The sequence below is a fragment of the Primulina tabacum genome, chromosome 5 (assembly GCF_025594145.1).
Source record: "Primulina tabacum isolate GXHZ01 chromosome 5, ASM2559414v2, whole genome shotgun sequence".
NCBI lineage: Eukaryota > Viridiplantae > Streptophyta > Magnoliopsida > Lamiales > Gesneriaceae > Primulina > Primulina tabacum.
The window spans coordinates 2,753,607-2,780,766 of NC_134554.1; the positions used below are offsets into that span (position 1 = coordinate 2,753,607).

General features: G+C 38.4%; 4 protein-coding genes across 8 annotated transcripts; 2 read left to right on the top strand and 2 right to left on the bottom strand.

The window, feature by feature from the left end:
- Positions 1-1,438: 1,438 nt before the first annotated feature.
- On the top strand, positions 1,439-4,862 carry LOC142545479 (FT-interacting protein 3-like). Of its 4 annotated transcripts, none has more exons than XM_075652692.1 (3): positions 1,439-1,874; positions 2,090-2,124; positions 2,270-4,862. In XM_075652692.1, the coding sequence occupies exon 3, from the start codon at positions 2,376-2,378 to the stop codon at positions 4,686-4,688; it is 2,313 nt and encodes a 770-aa protein (XP_075508807.1). In that variant the 5' UTR covers positions 1,439-1,874; positions 2,090-2,124; positions 2,270-2,375; the 3' UTR covers positions 4,689-4,862. The 4 variants fall into 4 exon arrangements, with proteins under 4 accessions (XP_075508807.1, XP_075508809.1, XP_075508806.1 ...); XM_075652694.1 differs by having other exon boundaries at positions 2,293-4,862; XM_075652691.1 differs by having other exon boundaries at positions 1,439-1,833.
- Positions 4,863-5,735: 873 nt separating this feature from the next.
- Positions 5,736-7,806, bottom strand: LOC142545481 (ras-related protein RABA4d-like). The gene is made up of 2 exons (XM_075652696.1): positions 7,199-7,806; positions 5,736-6,605 (listed from the first exon to the last, which is right to left on the bottom strand). The coding sequence occupies exons 1-2, from the start codon at positions 7,426-7,428 to the stop codon at positions 6,158-6,160; spliced, it is 678 nt and encodes a 225-aa protein (XP_075508811.1). The 5' UTR covers positions 7,429-7,806; the 3' UTR covers positions 5,736-6,157.
- Positions 7,807-8,453: 647 nt separating this feature from the next.
- On the bottom strand, positions 8,454-12,192 carry LOC142545480 (OVARIAN TUMOR DOMAIN-containing deubiquitinating enzyme 4-like). Its single transcript, XM_075652695.1, has 5 exons — positions 11,048-12,192; positions 10,752-10,873; positions 9,784-9,824; positions 9,521-9,619; positions 8,454-9,104 (listed from the first exon to the last, which is right to left on the bottom strand). The coding sequence occupies exons 1-5, from the start codon at positions 11,601-11,603 to the stop codon at positions 8,933-8,935; spliced, it is 990 nt and encodes a 329-aa protein (XP_075508810.1). The 5' UTR covers positions 11,604-12,192; the 3' UTR covers positions 8,454-8,932.
- A 9,072-nt stretch (positions 12,193-21,264) lies between these two features.
- On the top strand, positions 21,265-27,068 carry LOC142545483 (transcription factor bHLH48-like). Of its 2 annotated transcripts, XM_075652697.1 has the most exons (8): positions 21,265-21,549; positions 21,923-22,423; positions 22,542-22,676; positions 22,772-22,837; positions 25,563-25,631; positions 26,052-26,123; positions 26,270-26,477; positions 26,559-27,068. In XM_075652697.1, exons 2-8 carry the CDS (start codon positions 21,965-21,967, stop codon positions 26,591-26,593), a joined length of 1,044 nt encoding a protein of 347 aa, XP_075508812.1. In that variant the 5' UTR covers positions 21,265-21,549; positions 21,923-21,964; the 3' UTR covers positions 26,594-27,068. The 2 variants fall into 2 exon arrangements, with proteins under 2 accessions (XP_075508812.1, XP_075508813.1); XM_075652698.1 differs by having other exon boundaries at positions 21,267-22,423; positions 26,707-27,068.
- Positions 27,069-27,160: the final 92 nt, after the last annotated feature.

The window sequence follows — 27,160 nt, forward strand, 5'->3', positions numbered from 1 at the left end:
GGCCCGATGTATACGGGGTTGACACGTGGGCCGACCCGACCAAAGGCCATCGCATGCGTGACATGCGCCCCCAAGTCAATCAACAGACGAAACAACACACATTCGAATTAGGAATCAATTTTCACTTGACACCCATAACTATACAGGTTTTACCATTCACTCCCAAACTATTTTTTTTACATAATTAAATTGGTTGATTACTTTCACAATTCTTATGTGGTATAATTTTGACATTATTCCATATAATAACCAGTGTAATCTCATTCAAATCTATCATTTTTTTTAAATTCAAAATGAACAAAAAAATATGTGAAAAACGGATATTAATTTCGAAACAAATATATTTGAATGTTTAAACAAAAGTTTTTGGTAATTATGGAAAAACACTAGTGAAGTAATAAATAAAATATTAGTATCAATGTGTAATTAAAAATGAATATAAAAACATGTAATATTTTAGTGGATAAATTTTTCAAATTTATCATGACAGTAAAACATATATGTATTAATAATTTGGAACCACAAAATTTTATTAATTAATCGGTAAATTAATAATTTATTATTTTAAATAGTTTTTTATTATCAAGCAAACATAAGTTTAATTACATAAAAAATCATTGTGTTTCATCAATATCTGTACCATATTCTTTGAATTGATATATATAAAAATTCATTGTACACATTTATTAATAAAAAAAATAAGTAAAAGAGATTTATTTTTTTATCCATTAAATAATTTTCATTATATTGACCAATCAAATAAGATTTTATTGTATAAACAAAACAACAACAAAAATTAAAATTCATGAAAATACAAACAACAATATAATCATATTTTACTAATTTTTTCTAATTATTTTTATAGAATTATTATTTTATGATACGACATGGTCATAGTTTTATACATGATTATTTCGAAAAATTATTATCTTATTAATTTATCAAAATTATTAAGCTAGCATAATTTTTCAAGTAAAGACCGAGAAAAAATATTATTTTAAAAAGATAATTAATTTATCGAGTACTAATTTATATGAGTCTTATTATTTATCTTTGACAATTTGATTTGTATTTGGATGACTTATGGCGTAAGTCAATATGGTAATTGATGGTAATTTGTGATATAATCATCTAATCGATTTTCCTTATTAACCATATTAAATCATCTTAATTAATGACAATTTAAATTATTTTCCTTTTTTTAACAATATAGATGTTATTTTTACTTTTGTACAATAATTTTCTTTTTATATTAAATATTAAATAGTAGTAGAGTTGTAGATAAATAATGTGGGGATGTGATGAACAAAAAAATTATAATTGGAGGTGTCAACTGTAATTAACAAGAAGCATTATAAGGGTGGAAGATGAATATAACTATAGTTGCAGGGGTTAATTGTGATTAACCCCAACAGTACGATACGTTCAAACATACGAAAACACAGAACGCACGGGGGGTCGGTGAGGTATTTTGCGAAGTAGAGTCATCGGATCTCTCTCGCTGTCCCCCACCACTGTTTCCTTCTCTCTCTGGAGAAAGTAGCAAAAATTGGATAAAGAAAAAGGAAAATTGGGGTCTCAAATTTTAGCTCTCTGTTTCTTTGTTGTCTCGCCTTTTCTTTTTCCTTGATTCCTAATGCCAACAAAAACAAAAACCCTTGTTTGCTTTTCTCTTTCTTTCTTTTACCCCTCACTTGTTCCAATCTCTCTCCGCAGAACCTTATCGTCTCAGCTTTCTTGAACGTAGAGTATATTCATTATATAGCTCAACCACTTTTTTTAGTTTGTTTTTTCTGTCAGTGGGTGCGGTGCGTTCTTGCATTGTTAGGACTGGTGAGTTGTTACTTCGCGCTTTTAGATCTGATTTTGTGGGGGTGGGTTTTTTTTATATAGTATATTTTTCCTGATTTAAGCTAAAAAGGTGAAATTTTTATGGGTTTGTTGATTTATATTTTCTTGATATGATTTTAATTAGCTATTAGTTTGGATTTTATTTTTTTATATTGTGATTTCTGGCCTTTCTTTGGTTTGGATTATTTTTATAACGTTATTTTTAAACTGCTGATATGTTTTTGCTTTTGTCCTGCAGGTTTGAGGCATTCAGATCTGAAGCTGTGAATGAAGGTTTTTTTCTGTACCATATTTTTTTATTCAGTTTATATTTTTTTTTTCAGAAGTAAAGGATGCTGGATTTGTTTCTTTCTTATTTTTTAGTGTTCATTACCCTTTGTAAGCCCACTTTGATGAATTTTTCGTGATACATTGGCAGTTCGATCGTTGTTTTTTATGTAGGAAGTGCTTATAATTAATTTCTGCTGAGATCTGCAAAGAAATTGTGCTTGCTTCCGGATATAGTATTTTACTGGTAAAAAGAAATGCAGAGGCCTCCACCAGAGGATTTCTCTCTTAAGGAGACCAACCCCCACCTAGGTGGAGGGAAGGTAACCGGAGACAAGCTCACGAGCACCTATGACCTCGTTGAGCAAATGCAATACCTTTACGTCCGTGTTGTTAAGGCAAAAGATCTACCTGGGAAGGACATGACTGGTGGCTGCGATCCTTATACTGAAGTTAAGCTTGGTAACTACAAGGGAACGACCCGTCATTTCGAGAAGAAATCAAACCCCGAATGGAATCAGGTATTTGCTTTCTCCAAGGATCGAATCCAAGCCTCGGTTCTTGAGGTCACTGTAAAAGATAAGGATGCAGTGAAAGACGATTTTATCGGTCGGGTGCTGTTTGACTTGAATGACGTTCCGAAAAGGGTTCCCCCAGATAGTCCTCTTGCCCCACAATGGTATCGGCTGGAGGATAGGAAGAATGATAAGGTGAAAGGGGAGTTGATGTTGGCTGTTTGGATGGGAACTCAAGCGGATGAAGCTTTTCCTGAGGCGTGGCATTCTGATGCCGCAGCGGTGAGTGGTGCAGATAGTATTGCAACTATCAGGTCGAAGGTCTATCTCTCTCCAAAGCTTTGGTATTTGAGGGTAAATGTAATAGAAGCACAGGATTTGCAGCCAACTGATAAAAGTAGGTTTCCAGAAGTTTTTGTGAAGGCCATCTTGGGTAATCAGGCACTAAAGACGAGGATTTCCATGAACAAAAGTATCAATCCTATGTGGAATGAGGATCTGATGTTTGTGGCTGCAGAACCATTTGAGGAGCCATTGATTTTGAGTGTAGAAGACCGAGTTGCTCCAAGCAAAGATGAAGTTCTTGGAAGATGTGCTATTCCTTTGCAGTATGTAGATAGGAGATTGGATCATAAACCAATAAACACAAAGTGGTTTAATCTTGAGAAACATATATTAGTCGAAGGTGAAAAGAAAAAAGAAGTAAAGTTTGCGAGCAGGATTCATATGAGAATTTGCTTGGAAGGTGGTTACCATGTTCTTGATGAGTCGACTCACTACAGCAGTGATCTTAGACCCACAGCAAAACCATTGTGGAAATCAAGCATTGGGGTTCTGGAATTAGGTATTTTGAATGCTCAGGGGCTGTCGCCGATGAAAAACAAAGATGGGCGGGCAACAACGGATGCTTATTGTGTTGCCAAATTCGGACAAAAGTGGGTAAGGACAAGGACAATTCTTGACAGTTTTTCTCCCAAGTGGAACGAACAGTACACGTGGGAAGTGTTTGATCCTTGCACTGTAATAACCATTGGTGTGTTTGACAACTGTCATTTTCATGATAAGGCTGGAAGGGATTCTCGAATAGGAAAGGTCCGGATTCGACTTTCGACTTTAGAAACTGACCGTGTGTACACACACACATATCCTCTTCTTGTTTTGCATCCCAGTGGTGTCAAAAAGATGGGTGAAATTCATTTGGCTGTACGTTTCTCTTGCTCATCCCTGCTAAACATGATGCATATGTACTCACAACCGTTGCTACCCAAAATGCACTACATTTATCCACTGACTGTAGGCCAGCTCGACAACTTGAGGCACCAAGCCACTCAGATAGTCTCCATGAGGCTAAGTCGAGCCGAGCCTCCTTTGAGGAAGGAGGTGGTGGAGTATATGCTTGATGTGGGCTCTCACATGTGGAGTATGAGAAGAAGCAAAGCAAACTTTTTCCGAATTATGGGTGTTTTGAGTGGGTTAATCGCTGTTGGTAAATGGTTTGATCAGATATGCAATTGGAAGAATCCCATTACCACCGTTCTGATTCACATCTTGTTCTTGATCCTCGTTATGTATCCCGAGCTTATATTACCGACTATTTTTCTCTACTTGTTCTTAATTGGAGTATGGTACTATAGATGGAGACCAAGGAATCCACCCCACATGGACACTCGCCTCTCTTGCGCCGACAATGCTCATCCAGATGAATTGGATGAGGAATTTGACACTTTTCCGACTTCACGGCCTGCCGACATTGTACGGATGAGGTATGATCGTCTTCGAAGCATTGCTGGACGGATTCAAACTGTAGTTGGGGACTTGGCGACACAAGGGGAGAGGCTTCAGTCCCTGTTAAGCTGGCGAGATCCCAGAGCTACTGCTTTGTTTGTCCTTTTCTGTTTAATTGCTGCCATAGTTCTCTATGTCACACCTTTCCAGGTCGTGGCTCTTCTGACAGGATTTTATGTGCTAAGACATCCCAGGTTTCGATACAAGCTTCCTTCTGTGCCACTTAACTTCTTTCGAAGGTTGCCAGCTAGAACAGACTATATGTTGTAGACGGTTTCAGTTCATTCCCATTTTCATTAAGTTGGTTTAAAAATATGCTCTTTAGTCCGAATGGATCTTGTTTGATCCAAATGTTTCACCAAGTGGTGAAATTCGTGTTGTGGTATGATGTGTAATCTGTCTCAAAACTTGCATATTTTGCGAATTTTCAGGTTCTTTTAAATTTTTTTTTTCCGGGTAATTTACGTTCAAAAGTTGGTTGTGTAGGAGACAGATGCATCGATCTCTACTCTCTAGTTGCATAAGTTGTCATTTGACTCGATATGTTCTGGACGAGGTACTTCATCTTTACTGGTAGATTATACGAGAATGAGTCGTTATCATGCATATGCGATTAAGTTTTATGTATGGTTTTTGGTTCACTGTGAAACCCAATGATTTAAACGGTTCAGTTAATTTAGTGAAGGTTGATCGGTTCTTTTATGGAGGGCCATATTTAAATCCAGATGCAGCATAAATCCTAGCCTTATTTTTTATTGGGTAAGTACTAAAATCGGACTGTGACCCGTTCAATATATATTCCCCGTATTCGCTTCTTTAGACTAATTTTGAATCAAGAGGATGCTAACAACCCCAGGATGGATGTTTTTGCGGCCCTCAAATGTCGACCTAGAACCTGGATTTGTGTTGTAATATTCTTGGCACTGTAAGAGTAGCAGTTGACCTCTTGTTGTTTGCATGACTATCTGGTTTTTGTATGGTAGCATGCATTTGGCCGTGTAGAACCGTAGATAGATAAAAGAAATAAAGGACACGAGTTTGATTGTTTTGTGTTGATTAAGGTTGCAAATGAGTTGTCACGAATTATTCATCTAAGGTTGAATTTTAAAAATTCGACTGTTTATGTTTAGTTTGATTGGAATTAGAGTATTCCAACTTCGTCGCTGGGTTTTGTTAAATAAATATTTGACCCTGTTAATTCCTTTGGTTTTAATTTAGAGGATGAAACAGTTACAATAAATGTTATAAAGATCACAAGATATCGAAAATATGATTCCAATTTGAATATAAATGAAAAGGCTTGAAGTTGGCTTGAGTTCAAATAATATACAAACTAATAAAATAATAATATTCGTATATGTTTAATTTGTTTGCAATCTTTTTCTTTTTCTTTTTTTTTTTAATCATGGAATTTGTTTGCAATTTTAGTTCCCACTCTATTGTGATAGCTGATGCTTCAGTCTTAGATAAAGGGCCAACAGTTGGTATTGATGGAAGAAAGTTCAATGCTTCTTTCTCTGTACAGGTATTATCGATGGTATACCAACCTTTTGAAAGATTTTTCATCACCAACTAATCACTTGAAGAATTATTATTTTTATATACGGATCGCTCGTTCGAATAAAACAAGATCAATTTAAACACTATATTACGTTAAACACGAGCCATGTTATGTCGAAAAAGGTAAAGAATTCAAATAAATTGTGCCAAAAGAAAAAGAAAAAGAAAAACAAAAACATTCAAGAGTTCCTGCAGCATCCACCCTTTCTCCCATTGGGATTCATCTCCTGACCAGGAACAACTATCTTAGTACCCTTCAGTGATGCAGATTTTCCATAATCCATTCCGTCGGCCAAGGCAAGTGATTTCTTGCTCATGATTCGATATATCTCAGTCAAAATTGTCATGAACGCGCTTTCAACATTGGTTGCTTCAAGGGCCGACGTCTCCATGAAGTACAAGTTCTCTCTTTCAGCAAACTCTTGAGCATCCTCTGACGGAACTGCCCTAAGAGTGCCAAGATCACATTTGTTGCCAATGAGCATTATCACGATATTTTTATCGGCATGGCCTCTCAGTTCCTCGAGCCATCGTGCCATGTGATCAAACGACTGGCGTTTTGTCATGTCATAAACCAGCATTGCACCAACAGCACCTCGGTAGTAGGCGCTTGTTACTGCTCTGTACCTATGAAACCAAAAAAGAAAACGAGAAAAGGCTAAACAGAAGATCAAAGATTGTGGTGCATATACTATATGAGAAATGCAGAGGTCTTCTAAATTGTTTGATTCTATACATGTGGTGCGCATATCACACACTCACAAAAGATATGTATCGTAAATCCCAAAATGTCACTGTTCAGATTCGTTTATTGTCTATATCAAAATTTAGGCACCATTTCTTGTTCCTCTCCCTCTGCATTACTCTTGTCACGATATCTTCTTTACCTCTTCCTCTACTTTTAGAGATTTACATAGGTACATTCTATCTTAATGTCGAGGACTAACTGTTTTGAGTGTGTGCAAATCTTTTTTCAATTACCATTTATCTGATATTCACGCAGAGCATCATGGCAAGATTTCTTGCATGTGATTTTGCAATGCTACCATAATCATATAGACACAAATATGATTCAATTCCACATGGATATTGCAAACTCTTGGGATTTGATTTCAGCATCACCCATCCACACAAAAGCGATAAACAGTTTTTAAATAATTCCAAGACACTTGTAGAGAAAATAGGAAAGATTCAACAAGAGGGTGATTCAAGGATGAAACCTCTCTTGACCAGCAGTGTCCCAAATCTGTGCCTTCACAGTCTTGTTGTCAATAACTAAGGTCTTGGTCTGGAATTCAACCCCAATTGTAGCCTTTGATTCCAAACTGAATTCATTCCTCGCAAACCGACCCAACAATTGGGATTTTCCCACAGCGGAATCCCCAATCAGAACAATCTTAAACACATAATCGATCTTCTGATTAAAATCTCCACCATATAAATTTGACATCGTCACCAACCTTCGAAATCCTATCCTGTATTCTCCTCCTTGGAAGCAATATCCTCCCGATTTTCCCCGAACAGTAGCATAAATATCCGGTATGGCAATATCAACCAAATTGCACAGGGTTGCTTTTTCCCCCTTTTGTTATTACGCTTTTGAATTGATGGATTAAATGGGAAATGAAAGAAGTAATTACTCGTGCAAAACGATCAAGAAAACTGGGGTTCCTACGCGATTACGAATCTGATTCGATGAAAGAACTATCAATGGAAACATTTCTTTAGTAGAACAATGAGTTTTGAGGAGGGAAGCCAAAAAATGGAAGACCAACGGCATGTGCGGGACCCATCTAACCGTTTCCAAGTTTCTCTAATTTTTTTATTAAATATTTTATTTTTAAAAATAAAAAAATGGAGAAACCTTGAAACATCAAATACGGTTTTTATTGGTACCTTATTATGAATTTTTTTTATTAATGGTAAATCTCTAATTTAGCTGTTATCAATAATTTATTGTTCAAAATTTAGCTCCAAAATAATAGTCTTAGACCAAAAAATAAATGAAACAAAGATGTTCCATGGATTTCAAATGTTACAAAATAAAAAGACAATATCACATATGACGCCGCCAATGTTACGACAAATATAGTTTCAAAAAATAGAATCATACTTGATATTCACCGATCTATTTTATTTCATTAAAGTTGAGGACATGATAATAACCACCACCTAGGAAGGACACCAAATTTTTCTTCCAACTTTACCCTTATATGATATTAATATTACATTTTAATTTTTGTTTTTTTTTTTAATTTCAACACACACTTTTATTTTTATTTTTTTATTTCAACAATTCAAATATCAATTTAGTCCCTCCATAATTTAACAAATTTCACTTTAATCCATTAATAATGATAAAAAAACTTTACACACACGCATCACGTGTGCAGAGTAACTAGTATCTATAAAGGGTTTATTAATATTTAAAAAAAAATCAAAAGAATAAATAAAATAAAAAACCTCTATTCTTGGACATTTCACTTGGATGTAGGAGAACCATATAATTTCTTGTCTCGACTTTTAATTGATACAAGAACATAAGAAAACGAAAGAATACACAGAATGACTTATCTAAAGTAAATAAATAAATAAATAAATTATCCATAAAAAGTGGTATGGAAATCAGCTTCATCCCTATCAAGAATAAACTATGTGTAATATTTCTGGAATACACACAAAAGTCATACGTGTAGACCGTTATAGGAATTCTGAAATAGTTATAATCATAATCGTGATTTCTGAGGTCTCTTTTTGTTTGGAGCAAGGAGGAAGGGTGTGAAATTATTATTCCAATCACACCAGACTCTGATATTCCTTCCGTTTATATACTAAATTACTAATGAACTTATATATAACAGCATGACTCGTCTTCGTGTTTCACCAATCAACCTGTATTTCTTAGCTTTCGCAGGGTGAGAGATTCATCGTGTAACAAGATTCTCATGGGAATCTCAAAGTCTTGACCTTGCCCCACTCCGACCATGTATATGAAGCGCATCATAATGACCAGAACCATGATACAGGATTTCAATAGGATTGTCCTTGCCATATTCTTGACCGTACTCGGCAATGGATATCAGGCCACCAGATTTTCGGTCATACATGTAGACCGTTATAGGCATGCTGAAATAGTTATAATCATTAGATGTAATGAATCGTGATTTCTGTGGTCCTTTTTTGTTTGGGGAGAGGAGGAAGGGTGTGAAATTATTATTCCAATCATACCAGAACCAAACAAAATGCAAAATGAATAACATCGGGACAACTTATGCCCATAGCAGAAATTTAGCATTCCTTAGCAGAATGGCGACTACGTTTATGACATTAGGTTAGAAAGCAAGGAAGACTTTTATCATATTTAAATTACAGTCAGAGAAAAACAAGGAGATTATGGTCGTACCATAGATGCTGAGGTTTATGGAAAAAATTTATAGCGACAAAATTATCCACTCAAAAGAAGCACGTATCACAGTGTAAGTTCAGCAAAAGATCCAAGATCAGATATGTGCATGCAAGTGCAACTCAAAACATACACTTACTGGAGTACATGAGAAGCCATTAATAGTTCCGGTTCACCTCCCCATTCATGAGGTTTCCTCATGCTTGAAACGTAAGTGTCGAAATCGCCTTCTATAAACCTGAAAATCAATTAAAACTTCAGGTATTGAATTTTTCACAAAGTAAATGAGGAAGAAGATGGAAATTTTTTTGAAGGCATGTTAATGTGGTATGTGTACAATAAGTCTCAGTTGATAATAGAAAATAGGATCCACCGTGTCAAATAAGTAAAAAATAGACTCACCATTCTGTCTCTTCCCGTCTTTTGACAAGTTCATCAGCCACCTTACACATTTAGCAGATCAACAATTAGAGGACTCAGCATCACATATTATCAAGGAAAAATTACATTATGTTCTAAATGACACTTTCAACTGGTCATCGATGGGGCATCGTATGATAAGAGCAGCACAAATTATTGAATTGGAAGTATTGAATTTCTAACTCAAAAGTAGGAATGTATGGTAAGTCAACGCGGCTCATGCTCAAAATTAATTTTTAAATAATTGTTTATACTCTAATAATATAATATGAAACTAATATTTTTAATATTACATTTAGTATTATTGGTATATAAACAAAATATATCAATGTAAATTTTATATAGAGAGCTCATAAATAGGGATCATGAGCCAAACTCATATTTGCACCCGTGAACAGATTTGTGATTGAATTTCGCAAACTCAATATAAGCTCGCAAGTGAGTTCACGAGACAAGTTGGATCTTGAGTCGAACTCATTTATTTTGATCTCGATAAGTTAAAAACTAATTTTAGTTAACTTTTTATGCTCTAATAATGCAGCAAAAAATTGCGAACTATTTAATTTAATACGTCATTATTATTATTGTTATAGAGAACTCACGAATGAGTTCATGAATCAAAAACATCATGAACTAGACTCGTCTCGTGATCCATATAAAGAACTCGTGAATGAGTTCATGAATCAAACCACATGAACTAGACTCATGATCTAAGTTTGTAAAGGTGTTCACGTACAAATTTTGTAAACCAAATATGAGTTTGTGAGCTATAGCGAGCCAAGGTCGGAAGCTCGAGCTCTCTTATTCTAAGCTCGAGCCCGATTTGTTTTTACGTTAACCCGACTCATTTGCACCCCTTTTCATGAGATTATTATCATGACCATTAAGTTTCCTTAATAAAGTCCTTGTTGCTAATGACAAAAGTACATAATGGCAGACCTCAGACATACCCTAGCCCTTAATCCATCGGCCATCTCCCTCTGAAGGGTCTCATTCGGAGGGTTCTTTCCTGATAGAACACAAGCTCCATGGACAATAGAGCGAAACAAGCATCTCCCATCACCAGGTATACCTGTATAGCATGAAGGGGTTATCTATTATGAAACGGGTAAGAAAAACAAAGGTACTTCATCTATTATACATTACAAAAGATGTGTCAGCATAATCAGTAGATTCAATGTATGGGAAAAAAACTCATGCCTCCTGGAATAAATTGTACATGGAAGATGAATGATACGCTACCTACCAGTCACCGAGTAGTCAGTGAAGACTTTCTTTTCCTTCTCATTTCCCTCAGGTGCTTCTGCATGTGTAGGTGTGGTGGTTGAAAAACAAACCAATAATGCAATAAAAAAGCCAGCAGATGCTTGTCGTTGTTGCCAAGAAACAGGTCCAATATTATATTTAATTTTGGAAGCAATTATTTTCTCAGGCACCGGAAGCTTCGTACTCATGATTCTGAATCCAGTTGAGAGACTGACACTCATCCAATTCCTCTGATGGCATTTAGGATTAACAATATTAAATGCTAATGAGTGGCGAGTAGTCTTGTTTTCGGATTTACATGCAATACTTATTCGTCTAGATGCTTTAGACCCACCAGTCAACAAACAGTAGTCTGAAGAAGACACAGACATGGAAGTATAAGGTAGTTTCGGATGCATGTTCAAGCTATGGAAACAGCGACAAGTAGAAGGTGCTTGGATAACATCAAAAGCATGATTGCTCATCCGTCTCCGGACACTCCAAATTAAGCAGGTCACGTTTTTTGTGGACGTACTAATGGGAGAGCAAATCATCATGTTCACAAAACCTTACCGGAAGTACGGGATAGAATAGCCCTACACAAGGAAATACTAAATCAAGAATCGGAAAATAATCCCATCAACTTGCAGACTAATACAAACCGATACATTGAGCTAATGAATTTGAGCCCAAATACGTTCCCATCCCTTATCAAGAAAATACAAGCACGCGCATAAAAACCCAAATAAAGAATCCTCGATTAAAAAAAACAAAATATATCTTTTTCACAATAAATTGCCACAGAATAAAACAACAAGAAAGAAAAAAACGGAGATAAAGAATCTGAATGCATAGGCTAAGCAAATTCATTTTCAAAATCCAACATAAATCAGAGTCACGTCACGTGCAAACGACTACCAAAAAACGCGTTCGAAATTCCCCCAAAAATTGCTCAAAACAAAGTCTCGCACTCAGAGGCATATATACAAAATAGAACCAGTACTAAATGTCATTATCAGTTAAATTACGATGTAAATAAGATTACATAAATACGTTAAGTTAACAGTTAACACTTAGCATACCTGTATGCACAACACAATATTTAAGGAGAGAAAAAAAACCCATCGGTTATTCAAATGAAGGAACTCAATGGGCACAAGAACATTGAAGATAAGATCACAACAATGAAGTTCACAGATAAAAATAAAATGAAAAAACAAGAAAAAATAAACTTACAGCATCAAAGTAAAGAATAATTAGCATAAGCAGAAAAGAATATTTACCACTACCTTGGTTGCAGAAAATTTGAAGAAGAAGCGGACTTATAACAGGGAAACTTGTGATTCCAACTTCCCAGCGTTGTTCGGTGTACGATTGAGATAATTTTGCTGGGCGATTTCTTGAATCAGCTCAATTGAGAAATAAGCATTTAACGACGTCGCTGATTATTGAATTTTGCAAGATTAGGATTGGACCTATTCTTGGGTTAGCCCACAAAACATTATTCAAAATAATTGGGCCGTTGCCTGAATTAGATCCAAAACTATATAATATAATCTTGGGCCTACAAGCATGACGTGACAATTATATTTATCTACATATATTATTTAAAAACGTTGAACCTGGGTATTTATTTAAATTTAAACTAGCATAATTGCAATAATTTTAGTACAATGGATTTGTTTACAAATTTGCATATATTTATACAATATCATTAAATCATATATCAGTATAAGAACTAAATTTCAATTGGTTTTACTAAGTATTATTTAAAATTCAATTATAAATTTATTGGTATTTTTTTTCTAAAATAATTTTTTAAAAAATTTCCAATCCTTCTTTTAAGCAAAAAAATTGTTTATTTAGTTTAAATTTTTTTCGACAAATTATTCATCTTTTAAATTTTCATGTTTCACAAAAATGGGTTTTCTTCACATTGATTATACATTTTTTAAAGAAAACATTAATTATAATTGAAAACTATTAAATATTAAATTATTATATAAATTTATATTATTATTAATAGTATATATATATTTTCCAACTCTCTGCACACCTCACATTACATATGTTGTACAAAGCATTAGCTGGACATGTTTCGTTGATTATTTGTGATTAAAATATCTGTCCAAAAAGTAAATTAATAATGTGATTCGAGGAGGGAAAAAAAAAACGAATCATGCAATTTATCAAAATCCAAATATTTAAAAACGCTACATTTAACTAAAAATACGTAAACTGGCTATACATCTTTCCCTTAGGTTCACCATAAAGTTTTATCATGTTCTTTTAACATAATTAATTGCTAAAAAACTATCACAGACTGTGATATATTAAACTAGTGGTTTGTATTCATCAAACATCAAAGTTTCAATTTTGAAATTAAGTCTCGGATTTGGAACTTCGATGTTACAATCTTCACCCCAACTAAAAAAAAAACATATGATATAATATCATACCTAAGAGGGAGACACTTTCTTTGTAATAAGATGGAAATGAGATGAAAATTCGGTTGGAATTAGGCATGTTTAACGGACCAGTCCGTAACCTGGTCCGATATGGGTGAACCGTACTGGACCCATTCCGATCCCAACCAGATCCGGCATGTTATCGGCCAATCATTGTCAATAGTGTATTCAGTAGCCGTTGCCAAAAATACTCAAGTTTTTTTATTTTTATGATTAGTCAGTATTGTTTCAATTCAAAATAATAAATAAAATATGTTCATTAATTAAATTAATTTTATGTTAGAAAATAGTAATAGTCAGGCCCGAAACCGGTTTGATCCGGACCGGAACCGCACTATAAATCACATAAGTGGTCCATGGTTCATATTGGTTCCAAGGTTTTTTTATTTCGGAATTGGAACTAGTTTTGAACCCGTTTCGAACATGTTCCGATATCACCTTATTCGGAGCCGTTAAACATGACACTAGATGAAACAATCAAGCGAAACGGATCCTACCCAATGGGCCCATTCATGACCAAATTTCATCCGGTTGGTATTTTTACTCAGTGCTTTAATTTACATATAATGTTGGGTCCTTTTCCAAGCAAAGTCTTGACTATTTCGTCTTCCTGTTTCTTTATGTGGGCATATGGCTACATATCGATATTCTAATCAATTTTTTTCTTACTTTTGTTTTATGTATTATTTCATGCATACATATCAAGAAATTCACTTGGAACATTGATAGAAAGGCTCCAGTCTCAGAAAACTACGTATTTTAGGACAATATAATCAGTCAACAAGTAAGATTTCATACAATCGCGCCTTCTTCTGTCTTATTCTTTATTATTAACTTGAGTTTCAAAGAGGTCGAATTTTTGTTCCCATACTCCGTTCACGACTATACCAGTTGGAGTGGAACTGTTTTTTCAAGATTGGAAGGAACAGGGGCGGAGGTACAGCTTGTTGTACCCGGGCTTTAGCTCGGAATTTTCTTAAAAAATTTATATGTAAATTTTTGTATAATTATGAATAAATTTGATATTAGTCCGGGTAGATCAATTTAAAATATTAAAGGATGTTAGAATTTAAAATTCTAGCCTGATAACGCCAGATTCCTGATTCCGCCACTGAGAAGGAAGATTTTGGAACCAGCATCACACATAAATACAAATATGATTTCATATTTTCATATTTATCTACTGTATCCTAGTCCAATCACGAACTATCTGAATGTGTTTGTCGGATGCTAGGTAGGATCGTATTTTTTGTGGGGTTTTTCTTAATAGGACGATGATTTGACTCGTGTAATTGAAAAAAAATCGAGAGAAAAAGATTGCAAACTTTGAGCTAAAAGAAAGAAAGCAGTGATGATTTCTAACATATGGACCCGGGTCGATGCTCTGGCATCCAAGCAGCAGGGGGCGAAAGTATACTAACACTATCTCTGAACTCAGCTTCGACAATAATATTAATAATAATAAGTTCGAGTTTGTAGATTTCTTGAACTTATTCTACCCTCGTCCGATTACTTAGTCATCTTAAAAACACGCTAATCTATACTATTTTATTAAGAATATCTATAATATATGATGCGATCCTTGTGAAATGGGTGAGCCGGGTCGGATGCTCCACCGGATCAAATCAATAATTTATAGTGTTGTTTAGGAAAATGAGCAAAGTAGATGACTTCGATCGTGACCTGCACACAATGAAAGGAACTCGTGAATGGGCGTCGGAGGGGTGTCCGACGTGGCCACTCCGATGCTTAAATCAGCAGGTTGAAGATGAGAGAAAATGGCGATATATGTGCGGATATATGTGAGTGCCAATGCTCAGGTTTTTTCCCCTCCCTTTAAATGAGAAACATACATGCTATTTATAGGAGGAAATATCATGATTACTTCGACTTGCGTGTACACCTACCACTCATAGCCTTTGATGTTGACTTCCTGTCAAGCCACCCTACCTCTGATAGCTTCTCTGACACGCCAAACCCCTGTAGTTCCGACAGATAAGACTGCCCATACCGATACACTCGAGTGTGGTGCGCTTGTCGAGGTATCCCGAGTAGAAAGTTCTCGGGAGCTTGCATGAGAGCCCGGGCTATGATGATGGCCCGGGAAGAAGTGGAATGCCCGGGAAGCTGGCTATGATCTGGGCTTCCCAATTAATAAACCGGGTTAAAGACGACCCAGATCCTTATGGGGGTATCACCACCCATCCTTAAAATAGTCGGGTTAGAGCTTGACTCGCTGTCCCGATCAGTCATACTTTGTACTTTTGTTGAAACATAATTTAGAGTGTGTAAGAGCATCGGAGGCTTCAAATGTCCCATAGATGAAATGGGGTACCGGGGTCTGATACAACCCGGGTTTTGAATGAGGCGCCGGGACCTTATTTTTCCTGGGCTTAATAAATGGTGCCGGGGCCTCATATCTCTCGGGCTTTGAATATAGTGTCTTTAGTATTATCGAGTAGTCCAAAGAGTGTCATTATTACCCATGCTTTAGCATTTATGTCGCCGAAAATCGTTTCATATTCCGAGGATCCGATAAGTCTGACATATTGACATTCGTGCACGTCCTTTCATTGCCCGGTACAATTTACGAGGGACATCTTGATCGTCCACGTGTATCTAGATTAGCGACAGAGATCTCCCCTCGCCCATATATATTAGCCCTCCTCATTTTCAAAAATTAATTTCAAATTCAAATTTGCGGCGAAGCTCTTGCAAATTTTCCTCTCAGCTTTCCGGCATGTAAACTCCTCTATCTCCGGCGACCTGGTACCACTGCAACTAGTCCTTTCAAAAACTCGTAAGTTACTTTTCTCTAATCCATGTCTAATTCTACTTCTTCCACCTCAGAAGCCAATGCGCGAGGCTCATCTGGGTATGAGTCCACCGCGATGCGCTCCGATTCCCCCCCTTCTCCTCCTCGCCATCGTTTTGCTCAAACTTCTAAAAAGCCTGCAGCCCACCAAACTAAACCTTCTTCCTCGGGCACTTCACGGGTCCTGCAGAAGGACAAGGGTAAGGGCAAAGCCCGTGCTTCTGACCATCTTTCTATTGAGGCCCCGGGAGTTCCTTGGTTCTCCTCAATGAGCAGCACTTTGCGCTCAGGGGCGGACGAGGAGCTCCGGGTTCTGGGGTCTATCCCTTCTGCTTTTTCCATTCTGATTCCCGATCCTTCCGATAGAGCCAATAACCCTCCTCCCGAGTACACCACTTTCTTTCGGGACCAAGTCAGAAGTGGTCTTCGTTTTCCCCTCCCTCCGTTTTATACCGAGGTTGCTGAATTATTTGGCGTGCCCATTAACCAATTCCACCCGAATTCCTTTCGCATTATGGCATCGGCCTATATTCTTTTCAAAATGAATAATCTCCTTATCACTCCCCTTATTCTCCACTATTTTTTCGTTTGTAGATTGGGAGATAATGCCTTCTCCCTCACTGCCCGGCTAAATGCCCGGTTCCTTGATGACATCCCTTCTTCCCAGAAAGGATGGAAAGGAAGATTCTTTTATATTCGACTCCCGGGTCCTCTCTCCTGTTTAACAGAGTTTCTTACTTCCCTTCCTCAACAACCCACCCTTCCTCGGGCCTACAAATTTGAGGATTTTTATACCCGAAGCCAAGACTTGGTAGAGGGCAAAAGATACTCCTCCTCTATCCTTATTTCCCAGGAGAATCTGGTTGCCTATGGGTTGAGTGCCCGGGCTGAAGACCCCATAGATCGGGCGATTGATGAGGCGGCTGGCTCGGGCTCTCAGCCCGGTAACTCTCTTTTCCTTGTCTTGTCTTTTCTATTCTTTATTTATGTTTCTTAGGTGATACCCTTTGTTTTTTCATAAATGCAGACAAGATGCAAGAAGCTTTCGCAAAAAAGTGGGAGGCTGAGCGGCTAGCCAAGGAGAAGAAACTGGCAGCACGGAAGGCTGCTGCTGAAAAGAGGAAACAAGCACCAGAGGAGGCGGCGGCCCGGGAGAAGGAATTAGCCCGGGCAAATACTGAGCCAGAACGGGAGGTGCCTTGCTCCCCGGAGGATGAAGAAGATCATATCCCCCTTCGGCAGAGGAAACGAAAGGCTATCACAAGCCCATAGTTGATTCTGGTTGAAGATGATCAGGCGGGAGACCAAGGTTCCTCCCGGGCAAGCCAATCCAACACCCCTCCCCTCCAACAGGCCCTTCAGGAGCCACTCCAAGAGCCCTCCCTATCCGAGCAGCCTACCCGGGCCAGCATCTTAACAGCAGGAGCTACGGCACTCGGGGTGAACCTTGTTAGGCAGATGTTGATCCCTGCCGAGGAGGCTTTTCTGAAGAGCTCCACCCCGGGTCCTCGGTTCCTCGAGGGCTCAAACAGGCTTCTATCAGTAAGTTTCCTTACCCTTCTTTCCTCTTCTTTTTTTTTTTGTTTGTTTCTAACCTCTTTTTTACAAAACAGGGCATGCAAATGCTGATATCAGCCTTCGAGGAGGTAGCTGCCATAGCTACTCGGCAGGCTCCCCAAGTCCGGGCTTCCAGAGAGATCCACGATCGCCTCCAGGGAGAGATTGCCCGGCTGAAAGGGCTCCATGAAGAAGAAAAGGCTGCCCTTCACGCCTCCCTGGATGTAGCCCGGGATGATTTACAAGAAAGTCTTGTCCGGGAGAAATCCCTTCAAGAACACGTCTCGTTTCTTGAAGGCAAGAATAAATCCCTGGCAGAGGGTATGACTGAGCAGACGTCTCGGGCGGATGCCGCGGAGGAGGCTCTGGCTGAGGCTGAGCGAAAGAGGGAGCAACTTCAGACCTCCTTCCTCACCTCCCTAGAATTCAAGGCAGCAGTTGATGATCGGGCTTATCCTCTTTTCAAGACTGGTTTCAACAAATGTCGCAAACAATTTGAAGAGGCCGGGCTCTTGCCTAAGGATAAGTCTAACTTCCCAGACTTTAGGCTAGCCATTGCATCACTTCCAAAGGCCGGGGAGGAGGAGAAAGAAGACTCCGAGGACGAAGAAGATCAGCCAGGGTCCGCGCACCCGGACATAAAATAGGATTTGTACTTGCGTTTCTTTTCTTTTTCCTGCTCTTACTTGTAATTCCTCGGCCTTCGGGCCTTCTTTTTTTTTAATGAAATCTTCATTTTCCCTTTATCATTTTTGCAGTCATATCCTGATAAATCTTCAAAGACCCGAGTAATATAATTTCTTGTGTACAAAATAATTAAGAAATTTTCTAAGTATTGTGATTTAACCGATAACTTCAAATGAGTACCCGGGATCTTGATCCTTATAATGAATAAAATGCCTCATAATCAGTAAGTGACCCAGATGTAAGCAAACTTAAACCCGGATATTGGTGCATATAACCAAAATGGGAAAATCGGGCAAGAAAGCAAATCTCGGGATTTAGATTGGTCGAGGTGTGGTGCTCCGAGCCAGGGTGTAGTGCCCTGGGATTTTGAATAACCAAGGTGCGGAGCCTTGGGCCGAGGAGCGTGTCCCGGGACTTGGGAATGGTCGAGGTGTGGTTCCCCGAGCTAGGGTGTAGTGCCCTGGGCTTTTAAGAACCAAGGTATGGAGCCTTGGGCCGGGGATCATGTCCCGGGACTTGGGAGTGGTCGAGGTGCGGAGCCCCGAGCCAGGGTGTAGTGCCCTGGGCTTATGAATAACCAAGGTGCGGAGCCTTGGGCCGGGGATCATGTCCCGGGACTTGGGAGTGATCGAGGTGCAGAGCCCCGAGCCAGGGCGTAGTGCCCTGGGCTTTTAAGAACCAAGGTACGGAGCCTTGGGCCGGGGATCATGTCCCGGGACTTGGGCGTTGTCGAGGTGCGGAGCCCCGAGCCAGGGTGTAGTGCCATGGGCTTATGAATAACCAAGGTGCGAAGCCTTGGGCCGGGGAGCATGTCCCGGGACTTGGGAGTGGTCGAGGTGCGGAGCCCCGAGCCAGGGTGTAGTGCCCTGGGCTTTTAAGAACCAAGGTACGGAGCCTTGGGCCGGGGATCATGTCCCGGGACTTGGGAGTGGTCGAGGTGCGGAGCCCCGAGCCAGGGTGTAGTGCCCTGGGCTTATGAATAACCAAGGTGCGGAGCCTTGGGCCGGGGATCATGTCCCGGGACTTGGGAGTGATCGAGGTGCAGAGCCCCGAGCCAGGGTGTAGTGCCCTGGGCTTTTAAGAACCAAGGTACGGAGCTTTGGGCCGGGGATCATGTCCCGGGACTTGGGCGTTGTCGAGGTGCGGAGCCCCGAGCCAGGGTGTAGTGCCCTGGGCTTATGAATAACCAAGGTGCGGAGCCTTGGGCCGGGGAGCATGTCCCGGGACTTGGGAGTGGTCGAGGTGCGGAGCCCCGAGCCAGGGTGTAGTGCCCTGGGCTTTTAAGAACCAAGGTACGAAGCCTTGGGCCGGGGATCATGTCCCGGGACTTGGGAGTGGTCGAGGTGCGGAGCCCCGAGCCAGGGTGTAGTGCCATGGGCTTATGAATAACCAAGGTGCGGAGCCTTGGGCCGGGGAGCATATTGAACCCAAATCGCTAACCTGGAAATATTGAATCCGAATTCATTTTTGGTGGAGTGAAACTCAGAGCTAATTTGGTGACTAATGTAGCCGTATGTTACTGAGTGCATATCAAATGCTCTTCCACGCCAATCCGAGATAGCTGCTGAGCTTTGAACCCATATAAAATCCACATAAGATCTGAGTGCCGAGCTGGTCGGACTTGTATGTTTGCCAAGCAGAGTTGAGCTTATTTTTGAATGAAAACCATATCTACGTCTCGAGCTCAATTTCCCACAGACGGCGCCAATGATGCGATCCTGGTGAAATGGGTGAGCCGGGTCGGATGCTCCACCGGATCAAATCAATAATTTATAGTGTTGTTTAGGAAAATGAGCAAAGTAGATTACTTCGATCGTGATGTGCGAATATATGTGAGTGCCAATGCTCAGGTTTTTTCCCCTCCCTTTAAATGAGAAACATACCTGCTATTTATCGGAGGAAATATCATGATTACTTCGACTTGCGTGTACACCTACCACTCATAGCCTTTGATGTTGACTTTCTGTCAAGTCACCCTACCTCTGATAGCTTCTCTGACACGCCAAACCCCTGTAGTTCTGACAGATAAGACTGCCCATACCGATACACTCGAGTGTGGTGCGCTTCTCGAGGTAGCCCGAGTAGAAAGTTCCCGGGAGCTTGCATGAGAGCCCGGGCTATGATGATGGCCCGGGAAGCTGGCTATGATCTGGCTTCCCAATTAATAAACCGGGTTAAAGACGACCCGGATCCTTATGGGGTATCAATATAGATAAAAATGATGTATTGATCTGTTTTTTGTTCTTTCAATTTTGTTTTTATGTGATACCAATGTTACACCATTTTTTTTTATTTAACAAACACTTTTGTTTTTTTTTTTAAATTACAACAATTCAAATAACATTTTAGTCCATCGATTCTATACTATATTATTAAGAATCTCTATAATAGAGATAAAAATTGTGTCTTGATCCGTGTTTTGCTCATCCAATTTTATCTTTATATGATATTAATATTACATTTTTGTTTTTTTTTAAATTTCAACAAATACTTTGTTTTATTTTTTTAAAATTACGACAATGCAAATAATGTTTTAAGCTTTTGATAATTATTAAAAATATATATATATACACGTATCACCGTGCGCAAAATAACTAGTTAATAAACAAGTGAAAGAAACTCTAAGCGATAGCCTTCAAGACTAGGTTGATTTATGCTCCACTTAAAGTAATCATCCGAATATATCAACGTCATTGTATTACGTGGATTCGACTAAAATTTTTGGAGGGAAAGATTCCAGACCTAACAACAAAAATCAAATCCCTGTCATACATCGACAAGTGAGAGAGCAGGCGAGTTTTACATCCAACATCTCCCCGCGCGAGCGACTGAAACCAGAAGAATGGATTTTTACCAATGCCCGCCATTGACGTTGAAGCTTTTCACACAGAAAACTGAATGCCTCATTCAGAACTTTTAAGGAATTATAGAGCTCCACTTCCCTTCTTTTTCCTTCATCTCGTAGAGATATTTCAAGTACTTCCACTTTTCCGAAACCCTCAGAGTTTGCACTTTTTTCTCTGTTTGGAAATTGTATCAAACACTTGGTGCGTATGCATGTTTTTTTTTAATATCGGTTTTTGAGGACAGAAACTTCAATTTAATGAGTAGTTGTCATTTGGTGGTGGGTTCAATTTGCTTGATTGGAAAATTGGGTTTTCAAGTTTTATTGACGGTATTTCTAATTCTGGAATTTCAGTTCTCGATACTCGAAATTTGCTGAAGTTAGGGGTGGAACTGGCTTAAATATCTATGTACATTCATCGTCTGCTTACTTTTAGTCAATTCAGAGTTTATTCTCTATCTTTCGCGCGACCGAACTTTGGATTTTCAAAATTTTCAGTTTCAGATAGATTGTTTGCCGTAGCTGATTAGTGACTTTTTCTCAATTATGGAACGGCAAGTAGAAGAAACTCAGCTGCAATTTAGATCCGGAATACGCGGGTCAAATTCCCAACAATTGGGCTTCGGTTTCTTGCAAGCCCACGACGTAATATCCACTAAAACTCCACAGGAGACCGGCGGGAGATCTTTCACGGCGCTTCTCGAACTTCCGCCGCCACAGGCGGTGGAACTCTTAGTGAACGAAGATTTTCAGGCAAAAACTCCGCCTCACATTTTTCATTGCAATACTGCCCTCATCAACCGAGCTTCTAAGTTTTCAGTTTTCGCTACGGCCGGCAGTTCGCCGGAGGGTAACTACGTGGTGTCAGGTTCTTGCTCTATGATGCCAGATGTGGTGAAGCAAGAGCCACCGGACTTTGATTCGCACCTTAATTCATCTATGCCTGCAGCTTCAAATCATAGTCCCAAGAGCCTGAAGCGGAAGGAGAAGGTGAAGGAGAAAAAGGTAATTTTCGAATCCCCGACCTTCATATTCATGGAATTTTCTTTTTGGGGACCTTCTATGATAATTCACCCATTTCATGAAATTTTCATAATCTTTTCCGAAAATACATTTCTTTCAGGTTAACGAACTGGACATAAAGAGCAAAAAAGTGGCGCCGAATGATATTTCTGTAGGCAGTGGAGACAAGCTGCCGTACATCTATGTTCGAGCACGCCGTGGCCAAGCCACAGATAGCCATAGCTTAGCTGAAAGGGTAGCACTCTTTACCTCGTAATTATGTTCATTATCTTTGATTAGCAGCTTAAAATTTTGTCAGCTTGTTTTCAAATAACGTGTTTTTTTATACAGGCGAGGAGAGAGAAGATTGACGCTAGAATGAAACAATTACAGGAGCTGGTCCCTGGATGCAACAAGGTTAGCTGTCATTTTCTGGTGCGTTGGTTGGCACAAAAGCAATTGTTTCCCTATTATTAGTAATTCATTCTGATCTTAGTTCTATATAATCACAATTAAAAGATACAACATATGTGTAAAGTAGAAAGGCATGAGTTTGCAGTGGCGGAACCCATTATGAACGGAGGTGGAGCCAATTAGATTAAACGCTCCCACGAACCAAAACATATTTGAATTTTAATCTATAATTTTTCAAACTTGTAGTCTCGTCTTCCAAATTCGTTGAGTCGTCTCCCTAAATACAAATCCTTCCGGACTTATAGACAGGGCTGCACGTCAGGAGCCCGAAAACCTGAAAATCTAGTCGACTCCAGTTGAATGTGGTCGGATCAATTCCGGTTTGGTAAAATCAGGTGGTTTTATTCCCACATCCGGGTAACTTAAGTTAACTAGATATTAAACCAAATGTAAAATTTTATCTTTCATAAATTCGGGTTATATGTTTTTCATACTTTTTTATATTCAAAAGCAGAAAAAAAATCGATTACTCTGTGAATTGATGACCACCATTAGGGTGTCGCTGTCAACTTTTTAATGGGGGAATAGGAAAAAGATGATGGGATTTACACAAAGAGAAGGGGCTACCCTTGAATTGTCCCTCTCATGATTCTTACATTTCGGTTTCACCTTTTGGCCCTTCGCATGAGGATGTCAATGGGTCCGGGTTTTACCCAGATCCGCAATGAACCCGCGTGTATGGGGTGGATTTGGGCATACTAAATGGGTCATGGGACGGGTCTCGGGGTCCAATTTTTCAGACTCGTACTCGTCCCATATATGTTGATATAAATACACTAGGATTTTAGTTTTATTAATTTTCATTTTTTTAGTAGCTCAACTCAACCATAACAGTCTTAACTATTCCTATGTGAACTCTTTTTAAATTACATTTTTTACAATTTGAAATTACAGTTTTATTTTTTCAATGTACTTTCTCTATTTAATTTTGTAGTTAATTCTTCAAGTAGTTTACCAACTTGTCCCACCATTCTTGATGAAGAGGAAAATGATCCCGAAAAATGTGTCTGAAATATTGGCTACTAGCTGATTTTATATTGATCTGTTTAAATTATGTTATGACTTATTTTTGGGGATGTGAAGATTTCTTTGGAGAGCTAGTAACTTTTTTTTATATGTAATTCTTTATGTCGTGAAAATATTTTGTTTGTTATTATTAAGTGTTGTCGAAGACATGAATTAATTTTCCACAATGTTGTATTTAGAGGCTTGTCTGTTTCATAATTCAGTCATGTGAGAGGAAATATTACTTTTTTATTTTAAAAAAATTCGGGTCTCACGGGTCTAACGGGTTTATCCGGGCCCATTTCGTATTCAAGTTGGGATGGGTCCGAAGAATATTTAATCGGGGTGGGGCGGGTAATGGGTCAAAATTTTTTTCATGGGGAGGGTCATGGGTTTAGCCAAACCCGCCCCATTGACATCTCTACCTTTGCATTGGGTCGTTACCTGTCATTCTAAGGACATTGTTGTCATTTGCTGCTTCGCATCACCTCTTTTTCACTAAATGATCTTGCCTCAGGTTATGGTTCACACTTTCGACTATTTCTTTTGTGATCCCGCACAAAAAAATAGGCACGAATATTCCACGTTTTATTTTATGATTTGGATTTATTATTTTAGCTAGGGAGAAGTGATTTTAGGAGTTAGGTATTAAATACTGGAGTTATGATTATTGATTGCATTCTCTCAGTATTTTAACGGGAAAAACATGGAAAATCAAATTTTATCAAGGGGCAATTTGCTTGGTTGTTTTCTTTTTTCTCAGCTTTTTCTAGTTTTCTACCTCAGAATTTCTCTTCATCATACTTGTTTCCTTTCAAATATTTTTGAGTGTTCTCAAGAGTGTACGTTGACTTCAGTGGCAATTTTTTGTTTCTGGAAGAAAGTAGGCAAATTTTAAGGTACATTGAAATGAAAAACCAAATGTTCGTGTCAGATTAATTTTATTTGCGATGATGGATTATGTTCATTGTTGAATTCTCTTGAGTCTTGTCTAAAATGTTCGAGCTTATGCGAGGTGATACGATCAGTATTTTTATCCTTTGACACACCCCGCACTTGTTAGGCAGGGATAAAGGGATATATACTCGGAATTGATATCCAAGATGTATATGTGAAAGTCGGTCAAATATTAGCAACAAAAGCCATCCTATTCCATCTTAAGAAATATATGGGAGTTTTTGCGCACTAGAGGTTTCAAACTTGTAACGCCATACATCTGATACCATATTAAAACCTCACTGAGATGCAGTCAATAGTTTTATGCTTTGAGATGAATCTCCTGAAGACAACAAGTATCACACTTGCTTGAATATTTCCAATTCCAGCTTTTGAATTTTATAGTCTTCTGCCTTAGTTTACTTGACTGTGTTATAACATGTTTAGGAGAATCTTGATACATAATTTTTTCCTTTACAACAGTCTCTAATCACGGGTCTCTGAGGAATGGCGAATGGACTCATATACTCTTTTAAATAAAAGTCTTTTGCACGAGCCTGTTTTCAGCTATAATGGGCCATTCTTATTTTTCTTTTGTTGTCAGTTAGTACTATCTGAATTTTTGGCGAATGTGTGAAAAATATCTGAAGCCTCTTTGGTTGATGCATATCATCGACCCTTCAGAGTGAGCTTTTTATTTTGAAGACTTTTTTTGTGCCCTGTACAGATTTCAGGGACTGCAATGGTATTGGATGAGATAATAAACCACGTGCAAGCACTTCAACGGCAAGTGGAGGTCTGACTTGGTGCACTCTCACCACTTATGATTTATTCTGAATTTGAATTATACCTGGTGAAATACTTGGATATAAAAGACGCCACACCACTTATTCTTCTGTCTCCTCGAATCTCCTGGAAGACTAAAAAATGGTGTAGACAACAGTCCCCATATCTTCGACTTGTAGTTTTAGATATCTGTTTTTGTTTTCGGTCTTTATTAAGGCAAGAAGTTGTTGGCCTTAATGAACTGGGTATCAGAAGGCTGATTAAAAGATCTGCATTGAACAGCAAAATTATTGTAATCGAACACTCTTAAATGACCATCTAGCTATTAAAAATTAGTTACTTGAGCAGTTTGTTCTCGTTCCTCGACTCCTCGTCCACCTTTATTGCCTGCCAGTTTTCAGCTAATCAGAAATGTTTCTTTTGACCCCAGTTTTTATCTATGAGACTTGCTGCCGTTAACCCGAGAAGTGATATCAATCACTATGCCTTCTTGGCTGAAGAAGTAAGTATATATTAACGCTAAAACAGATATCACTGAAAAAATAATATCAAAATGAGCGAATAACTCCAAATCACTATAATTATATCATCCACTTGCATATATACTAGACTTTTTAAATTTTTTTTCTGACAAAATTGTTCATGTAGAGTGAACCAGCAGTTGATAATAATTACCAAAGCATGTTTACTGCATCCATGTGGCCCGAAGGCCAAATCAGTGGGAGCAGACAGCAATATCAGCAGTTGTGGCACTTTGAGGGGCTTCAGCAGCCCATCTGGGGCAGAGTAGAAGACAAATCTAAATTCATTACTACAGAAAATTCGCTTTTAAGTTTCGATTTTTCATCAAATTCAGGTACTATAAGTTAATAATGGCACAGTTTGTTATTTTTAAGAGAAGTTAGTTGGCCTTTACATCAAAGGCGATCTGTATCAGGGGACTCCTGGATTTTGGTGTGGATTGTAGCTTAATGTAGCTTAGAGTGCGAAACATAAGAAATAATTTGATCATGATTTGGGGCGTTTCTCGACAATGTTTGATTGAGGAAAGGAATTGATAAACATGATAATTAATTTGTTTTTAGGTACTGGAAAGCTGAAATGAAAAGTAATGATTGTGCATGAAAGTGATTGGGCAGAGTGTCTTTGCTTGCTTCCTTACGTTGACATTGGATCCTCGTCTCAATCAACAATAATGTATGTATTTATGTCTTAGCAATTAGAGAGGTCTTCTCTTTATGGAGCCGTTATTTCCATGTATTACGTCGCTGGAAATCCTCATTCGAGTCTATATATAAGAAGATTAAGTCGTCAAACGTATTGATATGTTGCTAATCTAAGCTAAACACGTTGTTCCATCTTAGTACATGTCATATTTATTAAGGATGATTGATTCAAATGTAAACATGAATTATAACTAATTTACGACGTTCGATGAAGCTATTATTAGCCTTGTTGATTGTTATTTTGGCAGCAAAAGTAGTGGAAATGCCTTGAGCAGTGAGCGATGTGCGCTGCTTGAAATTATCAGGACTTTGT

Coding starts and splice junctions, on each gene's coding strand:
- LOC142545480 (XM_075652695.1), bottom strand. CDS start 11,603: ATGATGATTTGCTCTCCCATTAGTACGTCCACAAAAAACGTGACCTGC. Junction 10,874..11,047: donor CACTGACTACTCGGTGACTG/GTAGGTAGCGTA, acceptor CATGCTATACAG/GTATACCTGGTGATGGGAGA. Junction 9,620..9,783: donor AGACGGGAAGAGACAGAATG/GTGAGTCTATTT, acceptor ATTGATTTTCAG/GTTTATAGAAGGCGATTTCG.
- LOC142545481 (XM_075652696.1), bottom strand. CDS start 7,428: ATGTCAAATTTATATGGTGGAGATTTTAATCAGAAGATCGATTATGTG. Junction 6,606..7,198: donor GACACTGCTGGTCAAGAGAG/GTTTCATCCTTG, acceptor TTGGTTTCATAG/GTACAGAGCAGTAACAAGCG.
- LOC142545483 (XM_075652697.1), top strand. CDS start 21,965: ATGGAACGGCAAGTAGAAGAAACTCAGCTGCAATTTAGATCCGGAATA. Junction 22,424..22,541: donor AGAAGGTGAAGGAGAAAAAG/GTAATTTTCGAA, acceptor CATTTCTTTCAG/GTTAACGAACTGGACATAAA. Junction 26,478..26,558: donor CGATTTTTCATCAAATTCAG/GTACTATAAGTT, acceptor GATCTGTATCAG/GGGACTCCTGGATTTTGGTG.
- LOC142545479 (XM_075652692.1), top strand. CDS start 2,376: ATGCAGAGGCCTCCACCAGAGGATTTCTCTCTTAAGGAGACCAACCCC.